The 21,020-nt window shown below is 36.6% G+C and overlaps 1 protein-coding gene across 18 annotated transcripts in view; it reads left to right on the forward strand.

Annotated features, from left to right (window-relative positions):
* MAGI2 (membrane associated guanylate kinase, WW and PDZ domain containing 2) overlaps positions 1 to 21,020 on the forward strand; it is a 702,271-nt gene that overhangs the window by 391,534 nt on the left and 289,717 nt on the right. For all 18 annotated transcript variants that reach the window (XM_074538810.1, XM_074538811.1, XM_074538808.1 and 15 more), the window contains one exon: positions 17,787 to 17,906. In XM_074538810.1, coding sequence (XP_074394911.1) covers positions 17,787 to 17,906 — 120 coding nt within the window. The remainder of the gene's footprint in view (positions 1 to 17,786; positions 17,907 to 21,020) is intronic.

Below are 21,020 nucleotides of genomic sequence, written 5' to 3' on the forward strand. Positions count from 1 at the left end.
GGAATAATTAGGGGAGAATTGAGGCTGAGAAAATTAACACCCCGCTCATTGTTGGATGTCTCTTAATAAAACCACTGTATTAGTAGATCCAGTTTCAGGTGGAAGCAATGGATACTTTTTTGAATTAAGAAATAGTGACTCGATAGTGACAGTTAGAAGTCTGCTTATGTAAAATATTTGAGATTGGTCACCAATTCTTGATCAGGACTGAGAAGGTTTTAAACTCTGGGACTGGAAATCCCTGAGATCTAAGTAAGCAAGATAAGTGTCATAGCTCTTCCAGAGAATATCATTTATCCCTGGATGGATGGAGGTGTGCTGTCCATATTATTGAAAGCTGGTGCTTCTGTGTCTGTCTCATCCAGTTACCTGCCTTTGATGAGAGGCAGCTTGAGGAAGAGTAGCAGTACACTGTCCAAAAATGAATGTGCTAATACTTCTGTAGCTAAAATCATCACTAACTTCATGTTGAATGCAGAGAGTCATAAGTTCTACAGCCAGAGGGGATCATTATGTTCACCTTGTCTGACCTCCTGTGTTATATAAAGGACAGAGTTCTTCAACCATTTTTAACAATTAAGACAATTCCTATGAAAATAACCCTAAAGATACCCAGAATTTACTACATGATAATAATTCAAATTGTTAATTAGCCTCAATTAAAAACATACACCTTTTTCTAATCTCTGGGCATGAATTCTCACCTTCTTGCTACTAGATAGATCATGGTACTAAACATTTTATGAAGCACATAATTATTCATTAAACCAAATTCCTGCTTTAAAAATATTGTATAATTGAAGACATAAATCACTCTTCTATAATGTAAAATTTGAAATATTCATTAAATCCCTCCATTGTGAGATCCTAGAACATACATGCTTTGGACCTACATCTGCTTTCACTCATCTTCCTGTTATCTCTTTATACCCTAGTTGCTGTAACAGTGACAACATATTATGAGTTCATTTGATTTATGTGTGTTTAAATGTGTTCCTACAATAGCACAAAATCTCCAGGGACTCTGGGATCATTTGGATAAAGAATGTGTATGTAATTCATGCATTTCTCTTTCTGTTCTCTAATGGCTCTCTATTTCAAGTATATAATTATTCATCAGGTTTTCCTGTACCTGTCTTGTTATTACCAAAATGCAGTTAAGAAATTTTGGGTATGACTGCCATATGTTTCAGCTTTTGCAACATTGTGAGTTTGAGCTCTTTCAAGAAAAAAAAAAGGGAGGGAACATTTATGTCGTTCAGTTTCATTTTTCTTAGAAGGACAGTCATAATTACTATTAAAATGTCCAACAGTATAAACTCAAGTCTGTCATCAAAAAAAAAACAACACATCTACATAACAACAGCCAAGGTTGGAGAACCAAAGAATGAAGATATATTCACATTGCTATAAATCAAGGTTTTCTGGGATGTTGAAGCATGGGGTGACAGCAGAGAACTTGGTGCTGTACATTTGCTCTCCATTCTTGTGTCTTCTTCTGAGGGCGCTTTTGAAAGAGCTTAGGATCCATTACATTTCACCTTAGGAGGTTTTTCTCTCTGCTTTTTCTTCATTGGGAGAGATGAGTTTTCTGTCAGTAAAAAACATTTTCTATTGAGATGGTCAATTGCTTTATCTTCCTACCATTTTCCCTGTGAAGTCTCCTGCTTCTTCCAAACCTTGCAATATGTCAAGACTTTGTCTTGTCTACATTTTAGTTAGAGAGCACATTTATGGATCTCATATATTTGGCTATTCTTTTTTAAATAACAACAGGCAAAAAAAACTCCACACCATAATCTGTGAAGGTTTAACAGATGACACAGTGGTGCTCTGTGATATTAGAGAACTAATTCACCTGCACCGAATTCCTTGACTTCACTGTATTATAAGACAGAAAAAGCAGCAGTAAGAGAGAGATTGTTATTTATTGCAAAATTTTAGATTAAATTAATGTTAAAGTATGAGGAAATTGTAATGTGTGATTTATAAGCTTGATTTCAATTACATGAATTTTTTTAAGCCACAGAACGACATCTTGGCTGGTATAAATCAATGAAATTGCTGTTATTTATGCTAGTTGCAGGTATGATTATATATTGTTAGTTTCTTCATAATTCTGTTCTTTCCTTCAGGTATTTCACAAGAAAAGCTCCACAATCATACTTCAGAATGTCAGGAACTGTAGAATTGATTCTTATGGGAGATTTGCATCAGCTGAGCCCACTTAACTTGAGCGTTCTTTATTTGTAGCTGATCAAAAATTCAACAGCCTGCATTGTGCCTTTACCTTCTAATCTAGTGGCAGTTTGGGACTGCTCTGAAAAGAGATAGGTGTGAATTGTTTAAAACTTGGTTTACAGTATGGGAAAAAACTGTGAAAGAGATACAGACCTAAGGTAGCTAATAGATTATTTAAGATAGAAATATAACACACTCCCTCTAGTGATTAATAGATCATTTCCAAAATTTTCATAAGTTTATATGACTTATTCAAAATGTTGTTGACTACTAAAACTTGTAAGCTATCTTTTATGTTCTGGTGGTATATGGTATGATTATGCTTTACTGCATACTTATTTTGAGTAATATCTCAACAAGTTGAAATGTTTCATTAGATGTATTTGAATGCAAGATTTCTGGACATATATCATCATCATTAGTTCCATTTTTTATTTTTTGAAGCTCTGGTAAATCACAGAACCTGTCAGTGATGTATTAATTTTCTCTACACAGATAAAAAATAAAGAACAACTGTGAGTTAAATAATAAATAGGCCAATTTGCACTCATAATTCTTACATCTTAAATCTTCATAAAGTGTCATTAAAATTCTATGTTCCTTACACAGATTGATGTGCAAGCAATACATATTGCAAAAATTATATTCATTGAATATGTAGGGAGGTGGGTTTATGCAGTAATTATAGCATTGCTTAATTTATAATTATTATCTTTATTAGATGTAATTTAGCCAACCAATATAATTTAGATACACAAATTCATCTACTGCTTTAATAAAATATGCTTGCTGCCCTTGACAGCTGCATGCCTTAAGCAAACACAATGTATTGAAAACTCTTTTTCTTTTAAGTTTTCTTCCTGTGGAGTTCAGCAAACATAAAACTCTGTTATTGCTGCCATTGTTTTATTCTACTTTCAGAAGCTGTTTACTACAGCTAAAATTAAAAAGGCCTTGGTTCTCATAATTTTTCTTCCTCAAGGTCAACTGATGTAGCTACTAGTTCTTGACTAGGTTTTCAATATCTAAAAAAGTGGTATTTATTTAGATTTATTATTTTTTAATTCAGCCTTTTACACTGCAATTCAAATTACATTTTTTTTAAACACACTATATTAAAACCAAAATAGAACCAAGCAAACATTTTAAAAGCAAGAAAAATATTTAATAAATCAATCAACTTAGTGTTAAACTGTGGGAATTAGACATTAAAGTCACAGCTTTATGTGAACTAAAATTACTTGGTCACTGAAGACACTACACTATTTTTGTCAAATGGTTGACAAAGATGCTCCATCAGTATGTCTGTGTTTCCTGTGGGCTAACAGTTTTGTCTGCATAATTTCTTGAGTTCCATGCCTGTTTGAGGTAAGCTAGTCCTACAAAGTGGGCGTTAGGTTTGAAGTTCAGTCTGGTAACCCATCAGAAGAAGTTCATGATTTGAATGTTACTCCCTGTGAGCTGGTTCAACAGCTGTATGGAAGAAGCCCTACTGAGTGGCAAACCTGAGGCTTGTTGGTAAATGAGGAGAAAATTCACTTCCCATGGTGTAAATGACTCCTTCCTTCTGCTGAGCATGTGAGTTGATGTTGGTAATGCTGATGTGTTTATGTGTTGCTGTTCCCATAAAAACAAAGCAGCAATGGCTTGTCCTTCCAGAGCTCACTGTTGCTCTCCCCTGGAGAAATAATTGCAGCAGCAGAATTAGCTGATGTTTGGCAAGTCTGAGTGCAGCAGTACATCCTGACTAGCACCAAGTGAGCACAGCAGTACTCGTGTTGGAACAGCTGAGTGACAAATGCCATGTGCTGTAAAAACACAAGGAAGGAGCCTGAGCCAAAATAAGCTCTGTGTCTTGGTGCTCCCCACCACAACACCCATGGTAGGAGGGCAGCCCTGCACTGTAAGCGTGGGGACACCACCTTTTCCTACAAAGGGTCACAATGCTGAAAGGTGTCCCAAAGGAGAAAAATATCCCCCACACATTATTTTAAATAAAAACCTGCTCAGTTAGAGAGATTGACCACTGCTCAGATATGGAGAAGCTTGGCTGGTGTGATGATTCCTAGAACTGAAGTGTCTGAACTTGAGCCCTACTTCATGACAAGCACATATTTGTGGATTTGACAAGCACAGAGCTAGCTAAGTAGCAGGCAATGTATGTATGCCAGGTACACTGCTTGAAGTAAATTGACAAGTTATAAATTAATCTCAAATTTTACAGCTATTGAATGCAGGGGCATTTTTAGGGATAAAGGGACAGAAAAAAAAAATCTTAATAAACAAAACCCAACCCATAACGGGTCAAGATTTGGATAAGAGAGATGTGAAAAAGCAATAGTGACACTCTACACAGGTATACAGAGCTCTTGAACTTTGAAGGAGGAGAAATCCTAAGATGCTTAAAAGGAAAGAAAGAGTATAACTAAAAATACAGAATGTTCATGTTCTCTCATAGCTGGGGAGCTAGAATAATTGATCCACACTTTAAAGGAAATTTTGTTCCCTAATACTAATTAATAGAACATAAATTCCTAGATAATAAATAATGGCATATATAAAAATAAGAAGATAATTAGATCTGCCTCAGTTTGAGGCAGGTACTTTTAATTTGCTCAGTTATCATCAGTAGGAACAGATGCTAGCTTTTGCTAACTGTTTGGAGCTAAAATAACTGCTCTCTAGTGACTATGGAATTGAGTGTTGCAAGGCTGATTATTAGAACTCATCATATCAGGAAAGGAAGCCTCACAGTATATGAAAAGCATCAATTTTTGTTATCCAACCAGAGTAACACTTGCTACTCACCAGTAACTTTTCTTTAAGCTTTGTCAAATACAGGAAAAACATCAAGGTCACACCTGGGGCTGAAATCCTTGAGATTGTTTCAAACCCTTTTTTAATCAGGCATAAAATTTATGGTTTTTCTGAAATAAAGATTTTATCCATTAGTTGAATCACAAAGTCCTCCTGAAACAACCTTCACCAGGGCTAGAGTTACACCTCAGAAATAATTCCTGTTGGAGATAAGAATAGCAATGGCTTCCTATATTCAGAATTATGTAGAATTTATTTCCTCAGTTTCACTGTATTTGACTCCCTTGAAGTTAAATCTAAACTTATTTTTTTTTCTACCTTCAAAAGAAAAATGAACAAGGTTTTAAATTTATTTTTAAAAATTGGAGGCAGTAGTAATGTTTAAGTTTACATCATGCACTTTTGAGTTTGTAGATATGCTATAAAATAGTGACTTCTGTATAAATAATTTATTCAACTTGCTATCAAGGAATGTGGTATTTTGTTTTTTTAATAATGTGAGTTGTACTGAAAATAGTTTTTTTCCTAAAAACAGATGGGAAAAAAACTGTTTCAAATACTTGTGTTTGATGGGAACTAATATTTTTTGGGAAAGTAATTTAATATAAAAATTAAGATGGTTTCAAAATAATAGATTTATTTTCTGAATACTATGGTAGAAATGTTCCATGATGCATTCATTTATGTGAAAGAAGAATAGATTTTCTCTGCTACTATTCTAAACTGGACTTGGTTAAACAGAAAAATAAAGCAGTGTGTTTCCTTGGAATTTACTGCATAAGGTCTTAGTTCAATGAAAACATTATTCTCTATGAGGAACAGTTGAAAAGAAAGAGAAACAGAATTTTTTTTAAGGTGTTTTTACCCAGATGACATTGGTAAAACATGTTCTTCTTAATAGATACTTTGGGGTGCATTAGAGGAAACAACAATGAATTATCTATGTTTGAAAATATATATATATATATTTTAGGGAAAATAAATCCTATATGAAATTGTTCTAAAATATACCCTATATAAAATAGGGTTTATTTTAGAACAATTTGGTTGTGTTTGGTTACGAAGGAAAACACATAGGTAGTCATTTTGGCTATGATTGTCTATAGTAACAAAGCAATATGAAAGCATAAAAAATCACCTATGGAAATGTACAAGGGAAAAGGAAGAAAGAGAAAGATAGCTACCCAAAGAGTTCATGATGAGACTTGTTTGTTGCAATGTAGTTTACCATTGGTCAAAGTGATGGTCTTGATCTGTAGGGGGTGGTGGAAGAAACCCCTGAAACGCAAAATTCCATGGGTTAAAATAGGCTCAGGCTGAGTGGGGACGCCCAGGCACCTTCCCCATGTGGATGGGAAATTTTACACTGTCTCCTCCAACACATCCTGGATCTGTTCCAGCATCTTTAGGTCATGTGCAGTCATCTGGTGGAAGGCCTCAGCAATGGGTCTGGGGACACTTCAGGGTGGTTTGTGGCACCTTCCAAGACATGATGGCTGCCTCTCAGCACATGGAGCCCGTAGTGCCCCATCAGACCTTCCGTGGGGGAGAGGGGACAGTGTTACCCCTGGGCAGAGGACAATGACCATGAGAAAGAGAGCCATGCGTGACTGCAGGGCTTGATCTCCTCCCTCAGGGGTGCAGACCTGGCCTCAGCAAATGAGTCTGTGGGCTTTGGCCTCCCCTGCTGAACCCAACCAGAGCTGCTTTCCAACACAGCTGCTGAGAAAGGCTGCCTTTGTGGGTACATTCTTGGGTACATTCTTCTCCCTCCAGGTTTGTTTACTTCTCCTTGGAGTTAACATAACTGGACAATAGGACCAGATTTATCTTTTCTCAAGTTCCCATCAGGTGGCTTAACTCACAGCCCATTTCCAGTCAGGTGAGATTTTCTGGGAGGGATTTGGCTTCAGTGGTCACAGATGAGCAGTTTGCTACTGGGGAGAAAGGTCCATCCTTTGGCGATTTTAACAATGTTTAAGATAATAACCCTAATATTTCAGTATCACAGGAGTTCACACCATTATTGTGTATATCCTATTTTTGCTCTTTGTACTGAGAAAGCAAGAGGAGCAAAGAGGGACCAAGATTTTTTGTCTTAAAAAGCAGACAAGAAAATATGTGCTTATTCTGCCAGTGTGCCTGAGAGGTGCAGCCTTCAGCAGTCTGTACCCTTCAAATGGGAAATGTGCTTCCACAGGGACAGAGCAGTGCTGCCATGGGAAGCAGTCCCACTGCGTGACTTCTCCTTCTGCTCAAAGCCCTCCACAGCATGTGGTGGCATCCCACAGTAAGAGATCCTGTCTAGCACTGATGGGATCCCTGCTGAGGGACCAGCACTCCCTGTGTCTCAGCAGAGCATTTGCTCTGCTGTCTGGATAGCAGTTGGCCACCAGGGATTTCAGCTGGGAATCTGCTGGAAGTGTGGCTCACAGTACTGCACAGCCGCTCATTCTCTTCTTTGAACTTGTTCAGTAAAAATGACTGCCACATTATCTGCTGCTGCCTCTGAGTATCTTTTAGTCACCAAACCAAAGTCTAGTCTGGTGAATGGTACAGAGTTTTGGCTGTGTATATCAAATTTAGGGCTGAAAGCCAAGGAATACAACCATTGGAACCAGCTACAAACAGGAATATGTGAAGCCCAAGTAACATGTGACTCTCCTCTACCATTCAGACATCATCCATATTTGTTTTTGAAAGTACCTTTTGATTCAGAAGTGCTCTGGATTGGGTCTTGCTGGCATGCCTTGTGGCCAGATGCTGCTCAGAGGTGCATCAAAACATAAATCTGAAGACTATGGAGAGAGAATGGACATATCTAAAGGCTGCCACATTTTAAATAGTTGGTTTTTTTTTTTTTTTTTTTTTTTTTTTAGTTCACACATACTAATTAGCTGCCTATTTTAGCATAAAAAATGCCCCTAATTTTTCTGTTAGTCATCTGCCCTGATACTCTTAAAATACTTTTATTGTTTCATATTTATTCATTATTAATTGTTCAGTTATATTGACACAAATTTAAGCAGCTGAAATACTGAAGTTTGGCTAAGAATACACATGTGGATGGTTTCTATGGTAGCCTATTTCACAGTCCCTCTTTTATTGCCTCTCAAAGTAAGACTTTGGAAAATCCATTTTTAAATATTTCCTGAGATTTAGTAGCAATGGCTAACAACTTCACCAGTCCTTTTAAAATGTTCTATTAAATAGACATTATACAGAGTGGCTGGCTTCCTATGTTTGAATAAAATATGAAAAGCAAATAATAATATTAGTGGTTTTTGAGTTGAAAAGTTATTATTTCAGACATTGCAGAACCTTTCAGGGTACACTATGGTGTGCTTACAACTTAAGAGAGTTCTTCAGCACTATCTGGTAATAAGTACGAGCTGCATAACAGAAATCACGCATAACAGTTTATTTATAATGTTAATAAAATCAAATGGTAAAAAAGCAAGTTCTTTTGTTGATAGCAGAAATGTTGTCATTTACACAGAAGTGGTGTGCTTCCAGGATTTCTGGAGGTATATTTGAATCATGCACAGTACAAAAAGATGTTTTGGCACCACAAACAAATCATCGCAAATCTCACTTAATAATATTTCCCTTGATGATCCCATCCACTGAGCCAGCATCAGGAATAACAAATTTGCTAACATTGGACAAAAAATTCATCTGTAATATCTCGCTGTTTAGCAGAGATTCCCATGCCCGCTGACTACTATGGAAATAGTTCTCTAACTGTGTTATCTATCTTGAAGAGCTGCAAAAATCAGACATTTCCCAGAAAAGACTGTTCATCCAAAGACAGTAAGAAATTATTTTCTAATTAAGCTTTTCTAGTAGTAGAAAGCATTTTGCATGTAATTAGGTGAGCTTTTTATTTTGTTAGTAGCATCAAAAGTTTCTGTCTGGATCTCAATAGCTGGTGATTTTTATAAATCTGTGTAGAAACATAAATGTTCATACATACATGAGTCTCTCAACATGATGCTCTAATGTATGTCTTCATTATTCAGATCATTCTCTTGTCCACATATATTCATTTTTATGTAAAACCAATTTTTTATCGTTGTAATAAAGATTGATGGGGGTGAAAACAAATATGTGCCATAGGAATCAGAGTCTAAATGGATAAAAGAAGAAAAACTTTGTCATGATCTTTTAGTTTATGTCTTTACCTGAAAGAGTGAAAATCCATGAAAGAACAGTGACTGTCTAAAGCATATAAAAAAAAAATAATCTTGGACTCCATTAATTATTTATTAGCTCAAGAAGTTACTAGTTAAACAAAATAAAACCCCAGACTTCATGCACAACAATCATTAATCATCATGTTTTCAAAGTTGGGTTCTCAAATGTTTTTTTTATGGCAGTTTACTGCTTTCTTTCATGTCTGTTTGGAAAGCTGGTATGGAATTTTCATTTTCTAATTAGTACTAAAGATATTGGGATATATTGCTGGGGTATTTGCTAAGACATTAACATGTTTTATGGCTAAAATCCTAGTGTCCTCTGGTGCTTCCTGGCTGGTACTAATTTTTGCCTTAAAAAAAAAAAAACCTACCAACCAGTCAAAAAAACCACAAAAACCTTTTGAGGCACTAATGTGGAATCCAAAATTATTCATACCTGATTTTCCTTCTTTTTGTCTTTTTCACTTTTTGAGTATTGAAAATCAGATTCCTTTAGGGACTTTGCTAATCCTGTAAGGTTTGTAGTTCCAAATGCCAGAGCAGCCATATCACAATTTGGCATTTTCCAGGAATTATGAAAAATATAATTTAAGTATTTAAGATACCTGCATTAGCAACAGCTTTTTTGCTTTTTTTACAAGTATTTCCTGCAGTCATCCATGCTTGACTTTACACAAAGTATTCACGCTTCTCTGTTATTGGATATTCTCTTTGCAGTTTATTGTTAACACTTTGAAGACGACTGTTGGCAAAGATAATGAAAAAGAAGTTATTTTATTTGCTCAAATTTATTTGCTGTATTGGCAATGAAACTTGTGTATCTGGCTTAATGTGGGGTCAGAGTTTTTCTCAAAAGAAAGTGCCCTGCAGATTTCATGGGAATTCACCAAGTGCAGGGAAGTGCCCCAGCTGATGCCACCCTAGCCAGCAATGTCACCCAGCCTTGAAGAGGGAGCACACAGTGCAGCGGTGCCTGACACAGGACAAGGGCACAATGTGCAAAATTCAAATCCTTGCACTGTGTAAGAGTAAATCTGGATATGCCACAGTTTAAAGAAAATCTCCAATATCTGTTTCAGTGCACAGCTTTTGTACTGCATTTCTTCTCTGGGTGCTTCTTGCTGGTTTCAGTGGTCACAATTAACAAAATAAATTAACAAATACACAATGTTCCTACCCACAGTCTTTAGCTAAAAACTACTGTCATTTGCATCTCTCAGTTTTACTTTTCTGTTCAGCTCCAATATGACTTTATTTTACAGTGCATAAATTATCTTAGGGCTGTTCACTGTCTGTCACATTGCACAAAACCAAGAGAACAAATAAAAAACCCAGGCTGTGTTTAATCAGAGGCTCCTGTTTGCATATTGAATCTAAAAATAATTTTTTAAAAGGTATTTGAAAGCATGTGCATCTGGAATCTAATAATCATGCTAACCACCAGGCAGGAGCTTATCTAGGCTACCTAATGCATATGTCTCAAGTTTGGAAATAAAGAAGATCTAAAGAAACATTCAAAGAATGCATATTCCATAAAGGACATGCTTATCTGCTCCTATGTGCATTATAAATCTCAAATTTGGGAATTTTTTATTTCTGTTCTACACCATAAAATATAACATATTTGTCCTAAGAATTATGTGGTGCTGTGGAATGTGTGCACTACAACCCAGTGCACAGACCCTTAAGACTGCTTTTCAGTATTATGTTTTGCTTCTTCAGCAAAAATCAAAACATATCCAACAATGTCATGAATCCCAAATTGTAATACAAACTGTGAAAACCATGGTTGAGGTTTTTGTTTTCTTTTTAAAGGTTTCTTTTCATGTGAATCAAATTCTCTACCTAAATTCAGTAGACAGTGGATTGAGCCATGTTGTTCATCTGTTATTTCTGCTACTCTCAGTGAATGCTAATTATGCACAGGGATTGCAAAACTTCCTTTTTAGTTTGCATGAATTAAGCACCTAGACATGAAGCTTTTAGTTCTGTGATGAAGTATGGCTAAGTGCTTTTCACTTTCTTCTAAAACTTGATCAGAAAATCCAGGCAATAGTAAAAACACACTGCTTCTTTAAAATAGTGTCTGTTTTTTTCACTCTGTGTACAGGTAATTTTGCAAATTATGCAGCAGTCTCAGAGCTCAGCAGTTGCTAAATGCCAGCTTTCACAGAGTGATGGAGGTTGGGAGGGATCTCTGGAGATCATCTTGTCCAACCTCCTCCTAAAGCAGATTCACCTGCACCAGGCTGCACCTCCTTGTGTCCAGGCAGGTTTTGAATGGCTTCAGAGGAGACTCCACAGCCTGTTCCACTGCTCTGTCCCCCTCACAGTAAAGAAGTTTTTCTTCATATTCAGGTGGAACTTGCGGAGTTTCAGTCTGTTCATTGACTCTTGTCCTGTCACTGAACAGCACTGAGAAGAATCTGACCCCACCCTCCTAAGGCCTGCCCTTAAGATATTTTTATGCATTGATGAGATCCTCTCTCAGCTGTGTTCTTGCCTCACTAGAACATTCAGCATCTTTGCTAAATTTGAATTTATTAACACCCAGATCTTCTTCAGGAACACATTTGCCAAATATTAATGCAGTTTGAAACTATTACTCCTGAAAAACATTTTCAGGAATCTGGAATTCATTCCTTTGCTTCTGCAGCTTTTTTTTTTTTAATAGGAATAAATCAGAGAAATTGCTGGTATTGCACACTTGGAAAGGGGAAACACTTTTATTTTTCATGACCATTGGCAGGAAGGGACTTACGCCATTGTGGTTTATGTTGTTGTTATGAGAATTGTCATAAACACTTGAAGCTTCTGGCTTTGTAATATGCCTGAAATCACTTTACTTGAAAATTATGTGTATTATTCTCTTGAGCTGGAAATTCAGTATATCAAGACAAATGTGATGCTTCTCTGCTTAATGCAGTTAGTAATTTGACAAGATAGGTATAATTTCCCATACATTTCAGTTCCTCACAGTAACAGTATTCCAGAGTAATTTGGCAAACAAACAAAAGACCTAATTAAGTATTGTTGAATTTTTCTAAGGCAAAGTGTATTCAAGGTCATAGCAAGGGCTCAGCTGAAGTTTATTAAAGATTAGCAGTCTGTTTCTGCAGGAGGGATCCCTCCAGCTACTGTAATGTATGACAGCCTGGCAGACCATGCTCCACAACAAGCTGTTGTGCAGAGCTGAGCTACGGAACAAATTCTCAGTAGAATGTCTCATCAAAGGGCTTCGTATATTAAAGACATTTTTCTCTTTGCATTTTGTTACATTTGGAAGAGATAAGCAAAACCAGACATTTTTCACTTCCATACATTTGGAAAATTACTCTGGAAGTAGGTAATTGTGCAAAAAGGACTAGATTATTCCCCTGCTCTTCTTTTATACTGTAAATCCTTGTGGCAAAAACACACCTTTCCTTTTGAAATCACCTCATGCAGTAGGAACCAATCTGTGATTCCAAATATAAATCAGCTAAGTATGTCTGAAGTGGATAGTGGTGTGCCAGGTTTGGATAGTAGTGTGCCAGGTTTGCCCTTAACAAAAAAAAAAAAAAAAAAAGTAAAGATTTAAATATTTATAATGTTCCTGTTAGCTTGGAACATTGAAACCTGTGAGCCCAGTTTATGAGTTGGTATTGGACCATGTAGGGAAGGCCTTTACTTCTACTTTCCTGACCATCATAGAGACTCTACAAGGGCACAACTAGTACAATATTATCCTTGAGATGCTGCTAAAGACAGTAAAATACAGATTATTTACTGCAAGGATGAAGTGTTCTTTAAAATATGTGTAAAGTACTGAGTCTTTCCTGTCACAGTTCTGGGAGCTTTGACTAATATTCATATTCTCATGCTGACAAATAAATAAAATTGCCTTTTTTTTTCTTTTCCATAACTACATGAAGTGTAGTTATGGAAAAGAAAAGGAAAAAAAATAAGGGAGCACCTTTCCTGCTTTTAAAAGTAGCAGAGCTGAACAGAGACCATGAAGACTCAGTGGCCTCTAAGTAGTAGAAATATGTTCCAAGTCAGGCTGTGCACTCTGCTCCCAAGTAAACACTAAAATGTTATAATTATGTAATTGAATACTGAGATTAAAAATAGACATAAATTCCTAGTTCTTCTTCTGCCTCTGCAAACTGGTGCAGAGCTTTCCAACCCTGGAAGTCTTCTAGAATCAATAATTCTTTCTTTTTTTTACTAATAAAGGCAATCTGGACTGAACACTACATGAAATGACCATTTTTCCAATCTGCACTAGAAGTCAACATAAAAGTTCCATTTATTTATTGTTCCCCTAGCTCATAAAAGAAGTATTTCAAAAATAGTTTATTTCTATTAAATTAACACTCTCGTTGTTTTTTAATAGAAGTAGATTTCTTACATGTCTAAGCACCTGCCCTCAGGTGCCTTAAACTCATTAAAAGAAAAATATTCTTTCAGATGCTGTTTATGTAAACATTAATTTAAGCATTTAATTCCTCTCCTGGCATTAAGCACCATCATACAACACACATGAGCATAGAAAGCCTGGACTCAAGTTGGCAAATCACCATAATTCCCCTGTGGAAGAGAAGAAACCATCTGCAAAGGCAAAGGGTCTTTTTAAAACATAATAATAATAAAAATATATATCACATAACTTAAATATCTCTAAAATGTACCAAGTATCCATCTTAAAGTTAAAAATCTAAACAAAATAGCTGCTCATGGAATGACCTTAATACATGTTTTGAGAGGAGATAGTTTGGTGAACGATGTGGTCATAAAATCAAGGAAGGTTCAGATTTTGTAGACCAAGGTCCTGCAATGTCTAAGGTACCTACAGGTTGTGTGAAAGCACTTTCATGACTGGACTGGTCATGGTTACTTGAGAGCTTCTCATTTTGTGTCTTCAACTGCACCTATAAATTGCATTTGTCAGAAATATGCATAGTGCAAATACCCCTTGTTGATTTTGGTCCTGAAATATCTAAAAGTATAATATTCTTTCATTATGGAATTCAGAGATAATTTTTTCTTAGGTTTCCTTGGTAACAAAATTGTAATTGAGTTCTTTTTGCATTAATGAAGGGCTAAATATTACAAGTAGCAGCAACTGTGTCCTATTAAGCCTTGATGCTGCATAACAAAAGATGTATTTCTGTACAAATCTGAGGTTTGGAATTAGTCCTTTGTTTTCAGTCTTGAATCACCATAAGTTTTAGGCTTGCTTATCTATCTATATGGAGGCAGTTAAAGACAAAATCTGTTAAGAAGTGTAGCTCTAGGTTAAAGGCAAGGAAAGAATTTGCTTGTGGTCTGTAAGATTGCTATATATAGATCTCATGTTCAGACCTTGATGGGTGTTTAAGATGCTCTAGTAGCTGTGTCCACCTCTGTAAATATGCATTATTAAAATTACAATGTCTGTAGTGCTTACAGAAAACTATAAAGGATGGCAGAATTACTGTTAGCAACAACTCAGTTCCTCCAGGGTGAAGGAGTAAAAGAGGCAATAGCCATTGATTATTCCATTAGCCAGGGAGTTGCTTTAACCATTTCCAAGATCTCAGGTCCTCCAGCCTGAGGAAATGAGAACAGATGCAGGAGGGAAATGGGACTCAGCAAGATTTTATCAAGAACAATAAAGTTCTTCAGGGGATGAAAGCTGCTGTAGCAGGGATAGAGTCACCCTGAATTCAAGCAGCTATTGATCATGGATTGCTCCTTTCTCCATTTTTTTGTGGGAAGTGACCACCCGATCTTTTATTGGTCTGCAGCCCTCAGTACACTGAGTAGTGTAAGAGGATGGAACCATCCAAGTGACAGTGGGTCCTGGGGTGACTTTATGATGCTTGTATCCCCCTTCATCTGTTCTGTTTGTGCTAGATATTAAGTTCTGCACCTTTAAGACTAGTTCTGAGAGTGAAGGGGGAGCGAAGATGTGCAGACTTGGTTATCAGAACACCCTAAACCAAGGCACAGTGTTATCTGCCACTGTTGTCTAAGCAGATTAGATAGAATATTTAATTAATAGTTAATTAATGCAAGACATGCAAAAGGTATTATCGTATCTCTACCATATCTGAAAAAAACATGACTCAGTAATGTAAGGGCAGAAAGATTAGGTCTTTAGCTTCCAACTTAAGAGAGGGATTCAGAATCCAAAATTTAATCCATTAAAGTTTTCCACATGAGTTGAACAAAGACTGTGATCAAAGCAGAGAAACACAGGAATAACCAGGTCTGTTGTTGGACCTCCTGTGAGACTTTGCCATCATCTGTCATGAATGACTGCTGAATATCCACATGTTTAAAACAAACCAGGGTGTATTAACACTAAATAGTATAAAATCATTAAAATTTCAGTTGTGAGGGAGCTCTTTATATCATCTGATCCAAATTTTCACTCAAAGCAGGGCTAACATTTTCTGTAACTTATATTTTTTCTTAATGGATAGACTAGTAATCCAAGCTTGTCTACATTAAAAATATATTGAAGAAACAGTAAGCTAGTGATACTCATCTAATGTGTGAGCTTCCTCCCTGTGCTGAGTCTGGAATAGCCTTGATTTGCCAGAGTGTTTTGTGAGGAAGATCCAGTTTCTGTCAATATTCTTTGATAGTGAAAAGTTTCTCAGGAGAGAGAACACAGAACAAACATCTGATGTCTGTGCTGTTGGCAGAGCTCCCTGGAGCTCAGGGGCACACCAGAATCCCTGTGCTCCAATACAGTTCTCACAAAGGGCTGGAGATCTTTAGGGGTGCTGCTGCATCCCCAGACATCAGATAATCTGTGGGAAATTAATTCAGCATGCTTATTGAAAATCCAAGTGTCTGAGTGCTTTAAAAATACCACCTCCAGAACACGAAAGTAAGCACAAAATCACAGAGTGGGTCAGGTTGGAGGGGATCACAGTGGGACATCTGTTCCAACCTCCCTGCTCCAGCAGGGTCATCCCAGAGCACATGGCTCGGGATTGCATCCAAATGGTTCTGAAATATCTCCCAGGAGGGAGACTCCCCACCCTCTCTGGGCAGCCCATGCCAGTGCTTGGTCACTGCAGAGTGAAGTTCTTCCAAATGTTCAGATGGAATTGTGCATCAGACACTGCCTCGTGTCCTAGTGGCTGGCACCACTGAGCAGAGCCTGGCTTTGTCCCCTTGGCATTCCCTCTTTAGATAATTATGCAGTCTTCCCTGGAGGATGAACAGGCCCAATTTCCTCAGCCTTTACTCATCAGAGGGATTTCAAGTCCCCCAGTCATGTTCATCACCCTCCATTCCATCCACTTCAAGAGCTTCACATCTCTCTTTCACTGAGGAGCTCAGAATTTTACTCCAGATGGACAGAGTACCCTAGAAAATAGTATGAGAATTCCCATATATTAAACCCAGTTTTAGTTGTAAATGTTGAGATGGGAAAGGAATTGGAGAAAATGAGGGAAGAGTCTTACAGATTTATCAAAATTTATCAAAATATTTTCCATGTTAAGCACTGAAGTGTTGTCTTGACAGTCTCATGCAGTCTTTGCCATGGACTTCAGGCTGTGTCTGAAGAGAAAAAGGTCTCTATGACAGGCAGTGGAGGTAATCTAACACTTTTATGTCTCTGTGTCTTCAAGTAACAGAAAGGAGATTGGACACGTTTCTAGCCACTTCCCAGTGTCAACAGTCTTTAAACTAAACCCTACAAGTGTGATGGAATCAGTACAGTATGGATAAAAAATTGATTAAGATGTTTCAAACACTCTGAGACTCAGGAGAACCAAAAATACTTCCATTTCCAAATGGAATTTTGAGACTTAATTAGTGGTTTCAGTCAAATCAGGGATAGCCTGACCACAATAAACTGGACCATTAGGAAATCAGGTCAGTTTCAGACTCTTCCCTGCTAACATCCCAACTTCTGCTAGCTAAGCCAAGTCACTTGTCAGGCTGTGTGTAATATTATCTGTCAGCTTTTACAGAGGTCTGTCATCCAGGGATGACAATAGAGGCAATAACTAAATATAAACACCTGTGCAGCTTGACAGCATGGTTAGCAGGTGATTTTAATCCCACAGGCCCTAAAGCCTAACCATTTGTCAAGTCCACTTATGGCACCGAAACAAGCAATGTGAATATAACCCTTACAGATGTACTTACAGAACTATCATTTTGTGTTCTAAATAAATTTTTAAAATATCACAAAGCAGATTAATTGTAGAAAAGACGGTTTTGTGTTACCTCTGAATTCCTGATGTCACTAAGGGGCTTTCTAGTAATGTAAAAATAACAGCAGTATGATAGTTTTTCATTAGTGAGAATAAATATAGATCCAAATAATATCTGGCACGATCTTAAGCGTACATCTCATATATCTCTGTCAGCTTCAGCAAATAGAGCTAGATTGCTTTGAAAGCATCCTCACAAGGAAGATGTGCTATCTAAGATGTTGTGTAAGTGGTTTACTTTGTGACTTTTCCAAAGCTTTCAAAAAGATCATTCTGCATTTAGGCCATGTGCTTGACAGTGTGTCTTTCATCTTCCTAATAGGCACCACAAGGCCACATAAGGAGGGGGAAGTCCCTGGTGTGGACTATATTTTCATCACTGTTGAAGATTTTATGGAATTGGAGAAAAGTGGTGCTCTCCTAGAAAGCGGAACATATGAAGGTAAGCAGGCTTTTTCTGCTAAATTTGTATCATGTTTCCATTGTACTGTTTCCTCATTTGATGGAATTGCTCTGCTCTATCCTGTTACAAAGATGTCATTGCTACTGCTATCAGAAATCTGTGAAGAGCCATATGGCAATTCTGAAAATATTTTCATATATAAAATCTAAATGCAGATGAGTTCATTGTAATTTTAGTATATTATAGTGGTTAAGAGAAACATTGCATGTACTACATTGCATTTACAGGACAGAAACACTAGTCTTTTACACCAAATACTCAAGGGGATTTCCACAGAATTTCAGCTTACAGCTGCTTTTCTAACAGGATAAATACATTCTACCGCAGAAATCAAGTGTAAGGCTGAGATTTTTCCTTTGCATGTTGGATCCTGCCATTATCCATCTATATCAGAAGCTGAAACCTCACTACTTAAATAACAGAGGAAGAATTTGTTATGTCATGTCTTATGGACTTTATAAAGTTATTGAAAAGAGCTCATTAATTTTGTAATATGGCAGAGGGATAGGGGCTGTCCTAATGTCTGTATTAGAAATCCTGCCTATGGGGCAAAGAGCCAGCAGCTTACTGCATGACTCTGCTTCCCAGGAGAACCAATGATTCATCTGATTCCAAACCTTTTCCACAACACAGCTGTCCTGAAAGTGAAACTGTTGTAAAGAGGTGGGCAGTTACACTGCAGGGTATTTTAATAAAACCAGAATAATGATACACTATTTTAAACCAGATGCTTCTTGCAAATATACTAGTATTTAAAGTAACTAGGAAATGGATAGTGGTTTTTTACTGCAATATTCAGAGGGAACACCATTTATAGGAGAAATATGACCCATATATGTGGGAATACCTGGGTGAGTAGAGCCGTTTTACAGAAATCAGCCCCATCACCTTGTAGCAAAAAAAGAAATAAAGACCTTTTTGTCCTTACTTTGTCCCTGCCAAGAAAAGCATCTGAAGATAAATAAGGAGCTATTCACACCAAAAAAAAATCATTAGCAGTGTTATAAATAGCAGCAAAGAATGCAATTTTTTCCCACCTAATCAGCACAAAAGTACCCATTGTCCAGTAAATAAATTTTCATTAAGAGTTATATCAATACAGAACTTGTAACAAAGATTTCCATTTAAGAAGGTCAAATAAAGGAAAGTATGTAATCCTTCAGGTTTGTACTTTTTTTACCACTGTCTGGCATGTAATGGTGCAAGTTACCTAAACATTAATGCAACACCACAATTTTGCTTTTATCACAGGTTAATTTAATAACAAGCCTTTTTTGGAGTGTCTTTTTGTTACCTTAGGTGTTTGAAAGTAACATTAGAGGAGCTTAAATGGAGCACAAGTCTGTCATTGCTTGACCATGTAATTTCATTAGTTTGCAGCAAGTTTGTAGAGATTGAACTGCTATGTTAAATTAATTCACAGTGCTCTTCTGTCCCTCGAGGGATACTGAGATGTGTCTTTTAATACCAGCTACCAGAGCTGAGTGGACAGCAAGGTGAAATATTGGTTGAGGAAGTCTGCGTAACTCCTCAAACCAGCTGAGCACCCAGCTGAACACAGGTCCAAAGCTGTGACAGTACAACATCTGCCAGGTCATTTGCTTATCACAGGTGACAAGTTCACTGAAGCCAAGAAATCAGAAGCTAAACTTACAGCTAACTAAACTCAACAGACCAGTTCTGCCCAAATCCTGTCTTTGATTCCCAGATTTTCTAATCACCAGATGCTCATTCTGACAAAAAACAGATAATATATTATCTGCCTATGCCTTACGGCAGAAAATAGGTAACACATGAGAAAATATAGCTATTTTACAGATGTATTTCTCCTATTCCCACACAGTCTTTTGGATATGACCATACAAATTTACAGCTCCACAGTTTCCTGGTTAATTCTTGACTGTTATGCCTTCTTTGGGGAAGAATTTTACTGATCATCCTGTCACAAGTTCTCCTGAGCACATTAGGACTTCAATGATTAAGTTTATTGGTAAAAATTACACAAACCAGAGCAAAGAAATGTTTGATTTCCCTCATGAGGAGATAATGTTTGAGTTCTTGAATAGATCAAGCAACTTATTTGAGCATACATACTCTGGGAGATAATTTTTTTCTTATCGAGACTGGTTTTTATATTTATGAAACAAATCATTCTTCTTTTTAATTGTTCTCAGTATTAATAAATTGGTTTAAATATTTATTTATTTAATTTTTGGTTTTAAGAAAATCATTCTGCATTTAGCTAAGTTTCTATGTAGAGTAGTTGAGTCAGTCTATGCTGATTATCTAAACACAACCACTATGAACCAGTTAATCTCTACCAGAATAATGTTTTAAAGAAGGGATTTCTCATTCAGTTGAGATAAAAATTCAGACTGTATACCTGTGTTGTTTTTAATCCCTTTTTGACTAGAAGGTTTGTTGCAGTCAATTTACTTTCTACTGTGTGAATTTCAAAGAGAATCAGGAACATCCAGGTAAGCCAGAGGAGAAGGCGGTCAAGTGCAGACTTACCTGACACTGTGTTTGTATTGTTCCTTATAGAATCTGGTATTGTTGGGAAGGGATATTTTCTAATAGTAATGATAAAACCATTAAAACAATCTGAAATGTTTTGTTCTATTGTAGTAAATAAGAGTTGTGACTCCAACTTGGACAGGATACAATCTAAAAGTGAAAGCAAAATGTATTCTTAGAAAGGTAGAGTTGTATAGTTTTTTTTTTCCTTGAAGCATACTTTTTTTTTTGTTTTAAAATAAATTTTTAAGTTATAAATTCTTTAGAATTAAAAATAGGATACTCTGTTACCTCCTTACTGCTTTAGGCTTTGGATACACCTTTCTTTGTCTACTGCTTTTGTGACAGCTGTGAATGACTCTAGTATTCCAAAGGGCTGTAGAAAAGCAATAGTACATTCAGGATCAAAAATCTACAAATCTCTTTTTTTAGCAGTTTTGCAAATGTGAAAATATTTCATTTCAGTAGGACGAAATGCATTATTATTTTGATGTTTTCTGCTTATGTCTTTTTGAGCAACTGCTGATAAGAAAGCTATCTTTATAGATATTAATTATTTTAGGCATACATGATATT

This window comes from Zonotrichia albicollis, chromosome 4, assembly GCF_047830755.1.
Source record: "Zonotrichia albicollis isolate bZonAlb1 chromosome 4, bZonAlb1.hap1, whole genome shotgun sequence".
In the NCBI taxonomy this organism is placed as follows: Eukaryota; Metazoa; Chordata; class Aves; order Passeriformes; family Passerellidae; genus Zonotrichia; species Zonotrichia albicollis.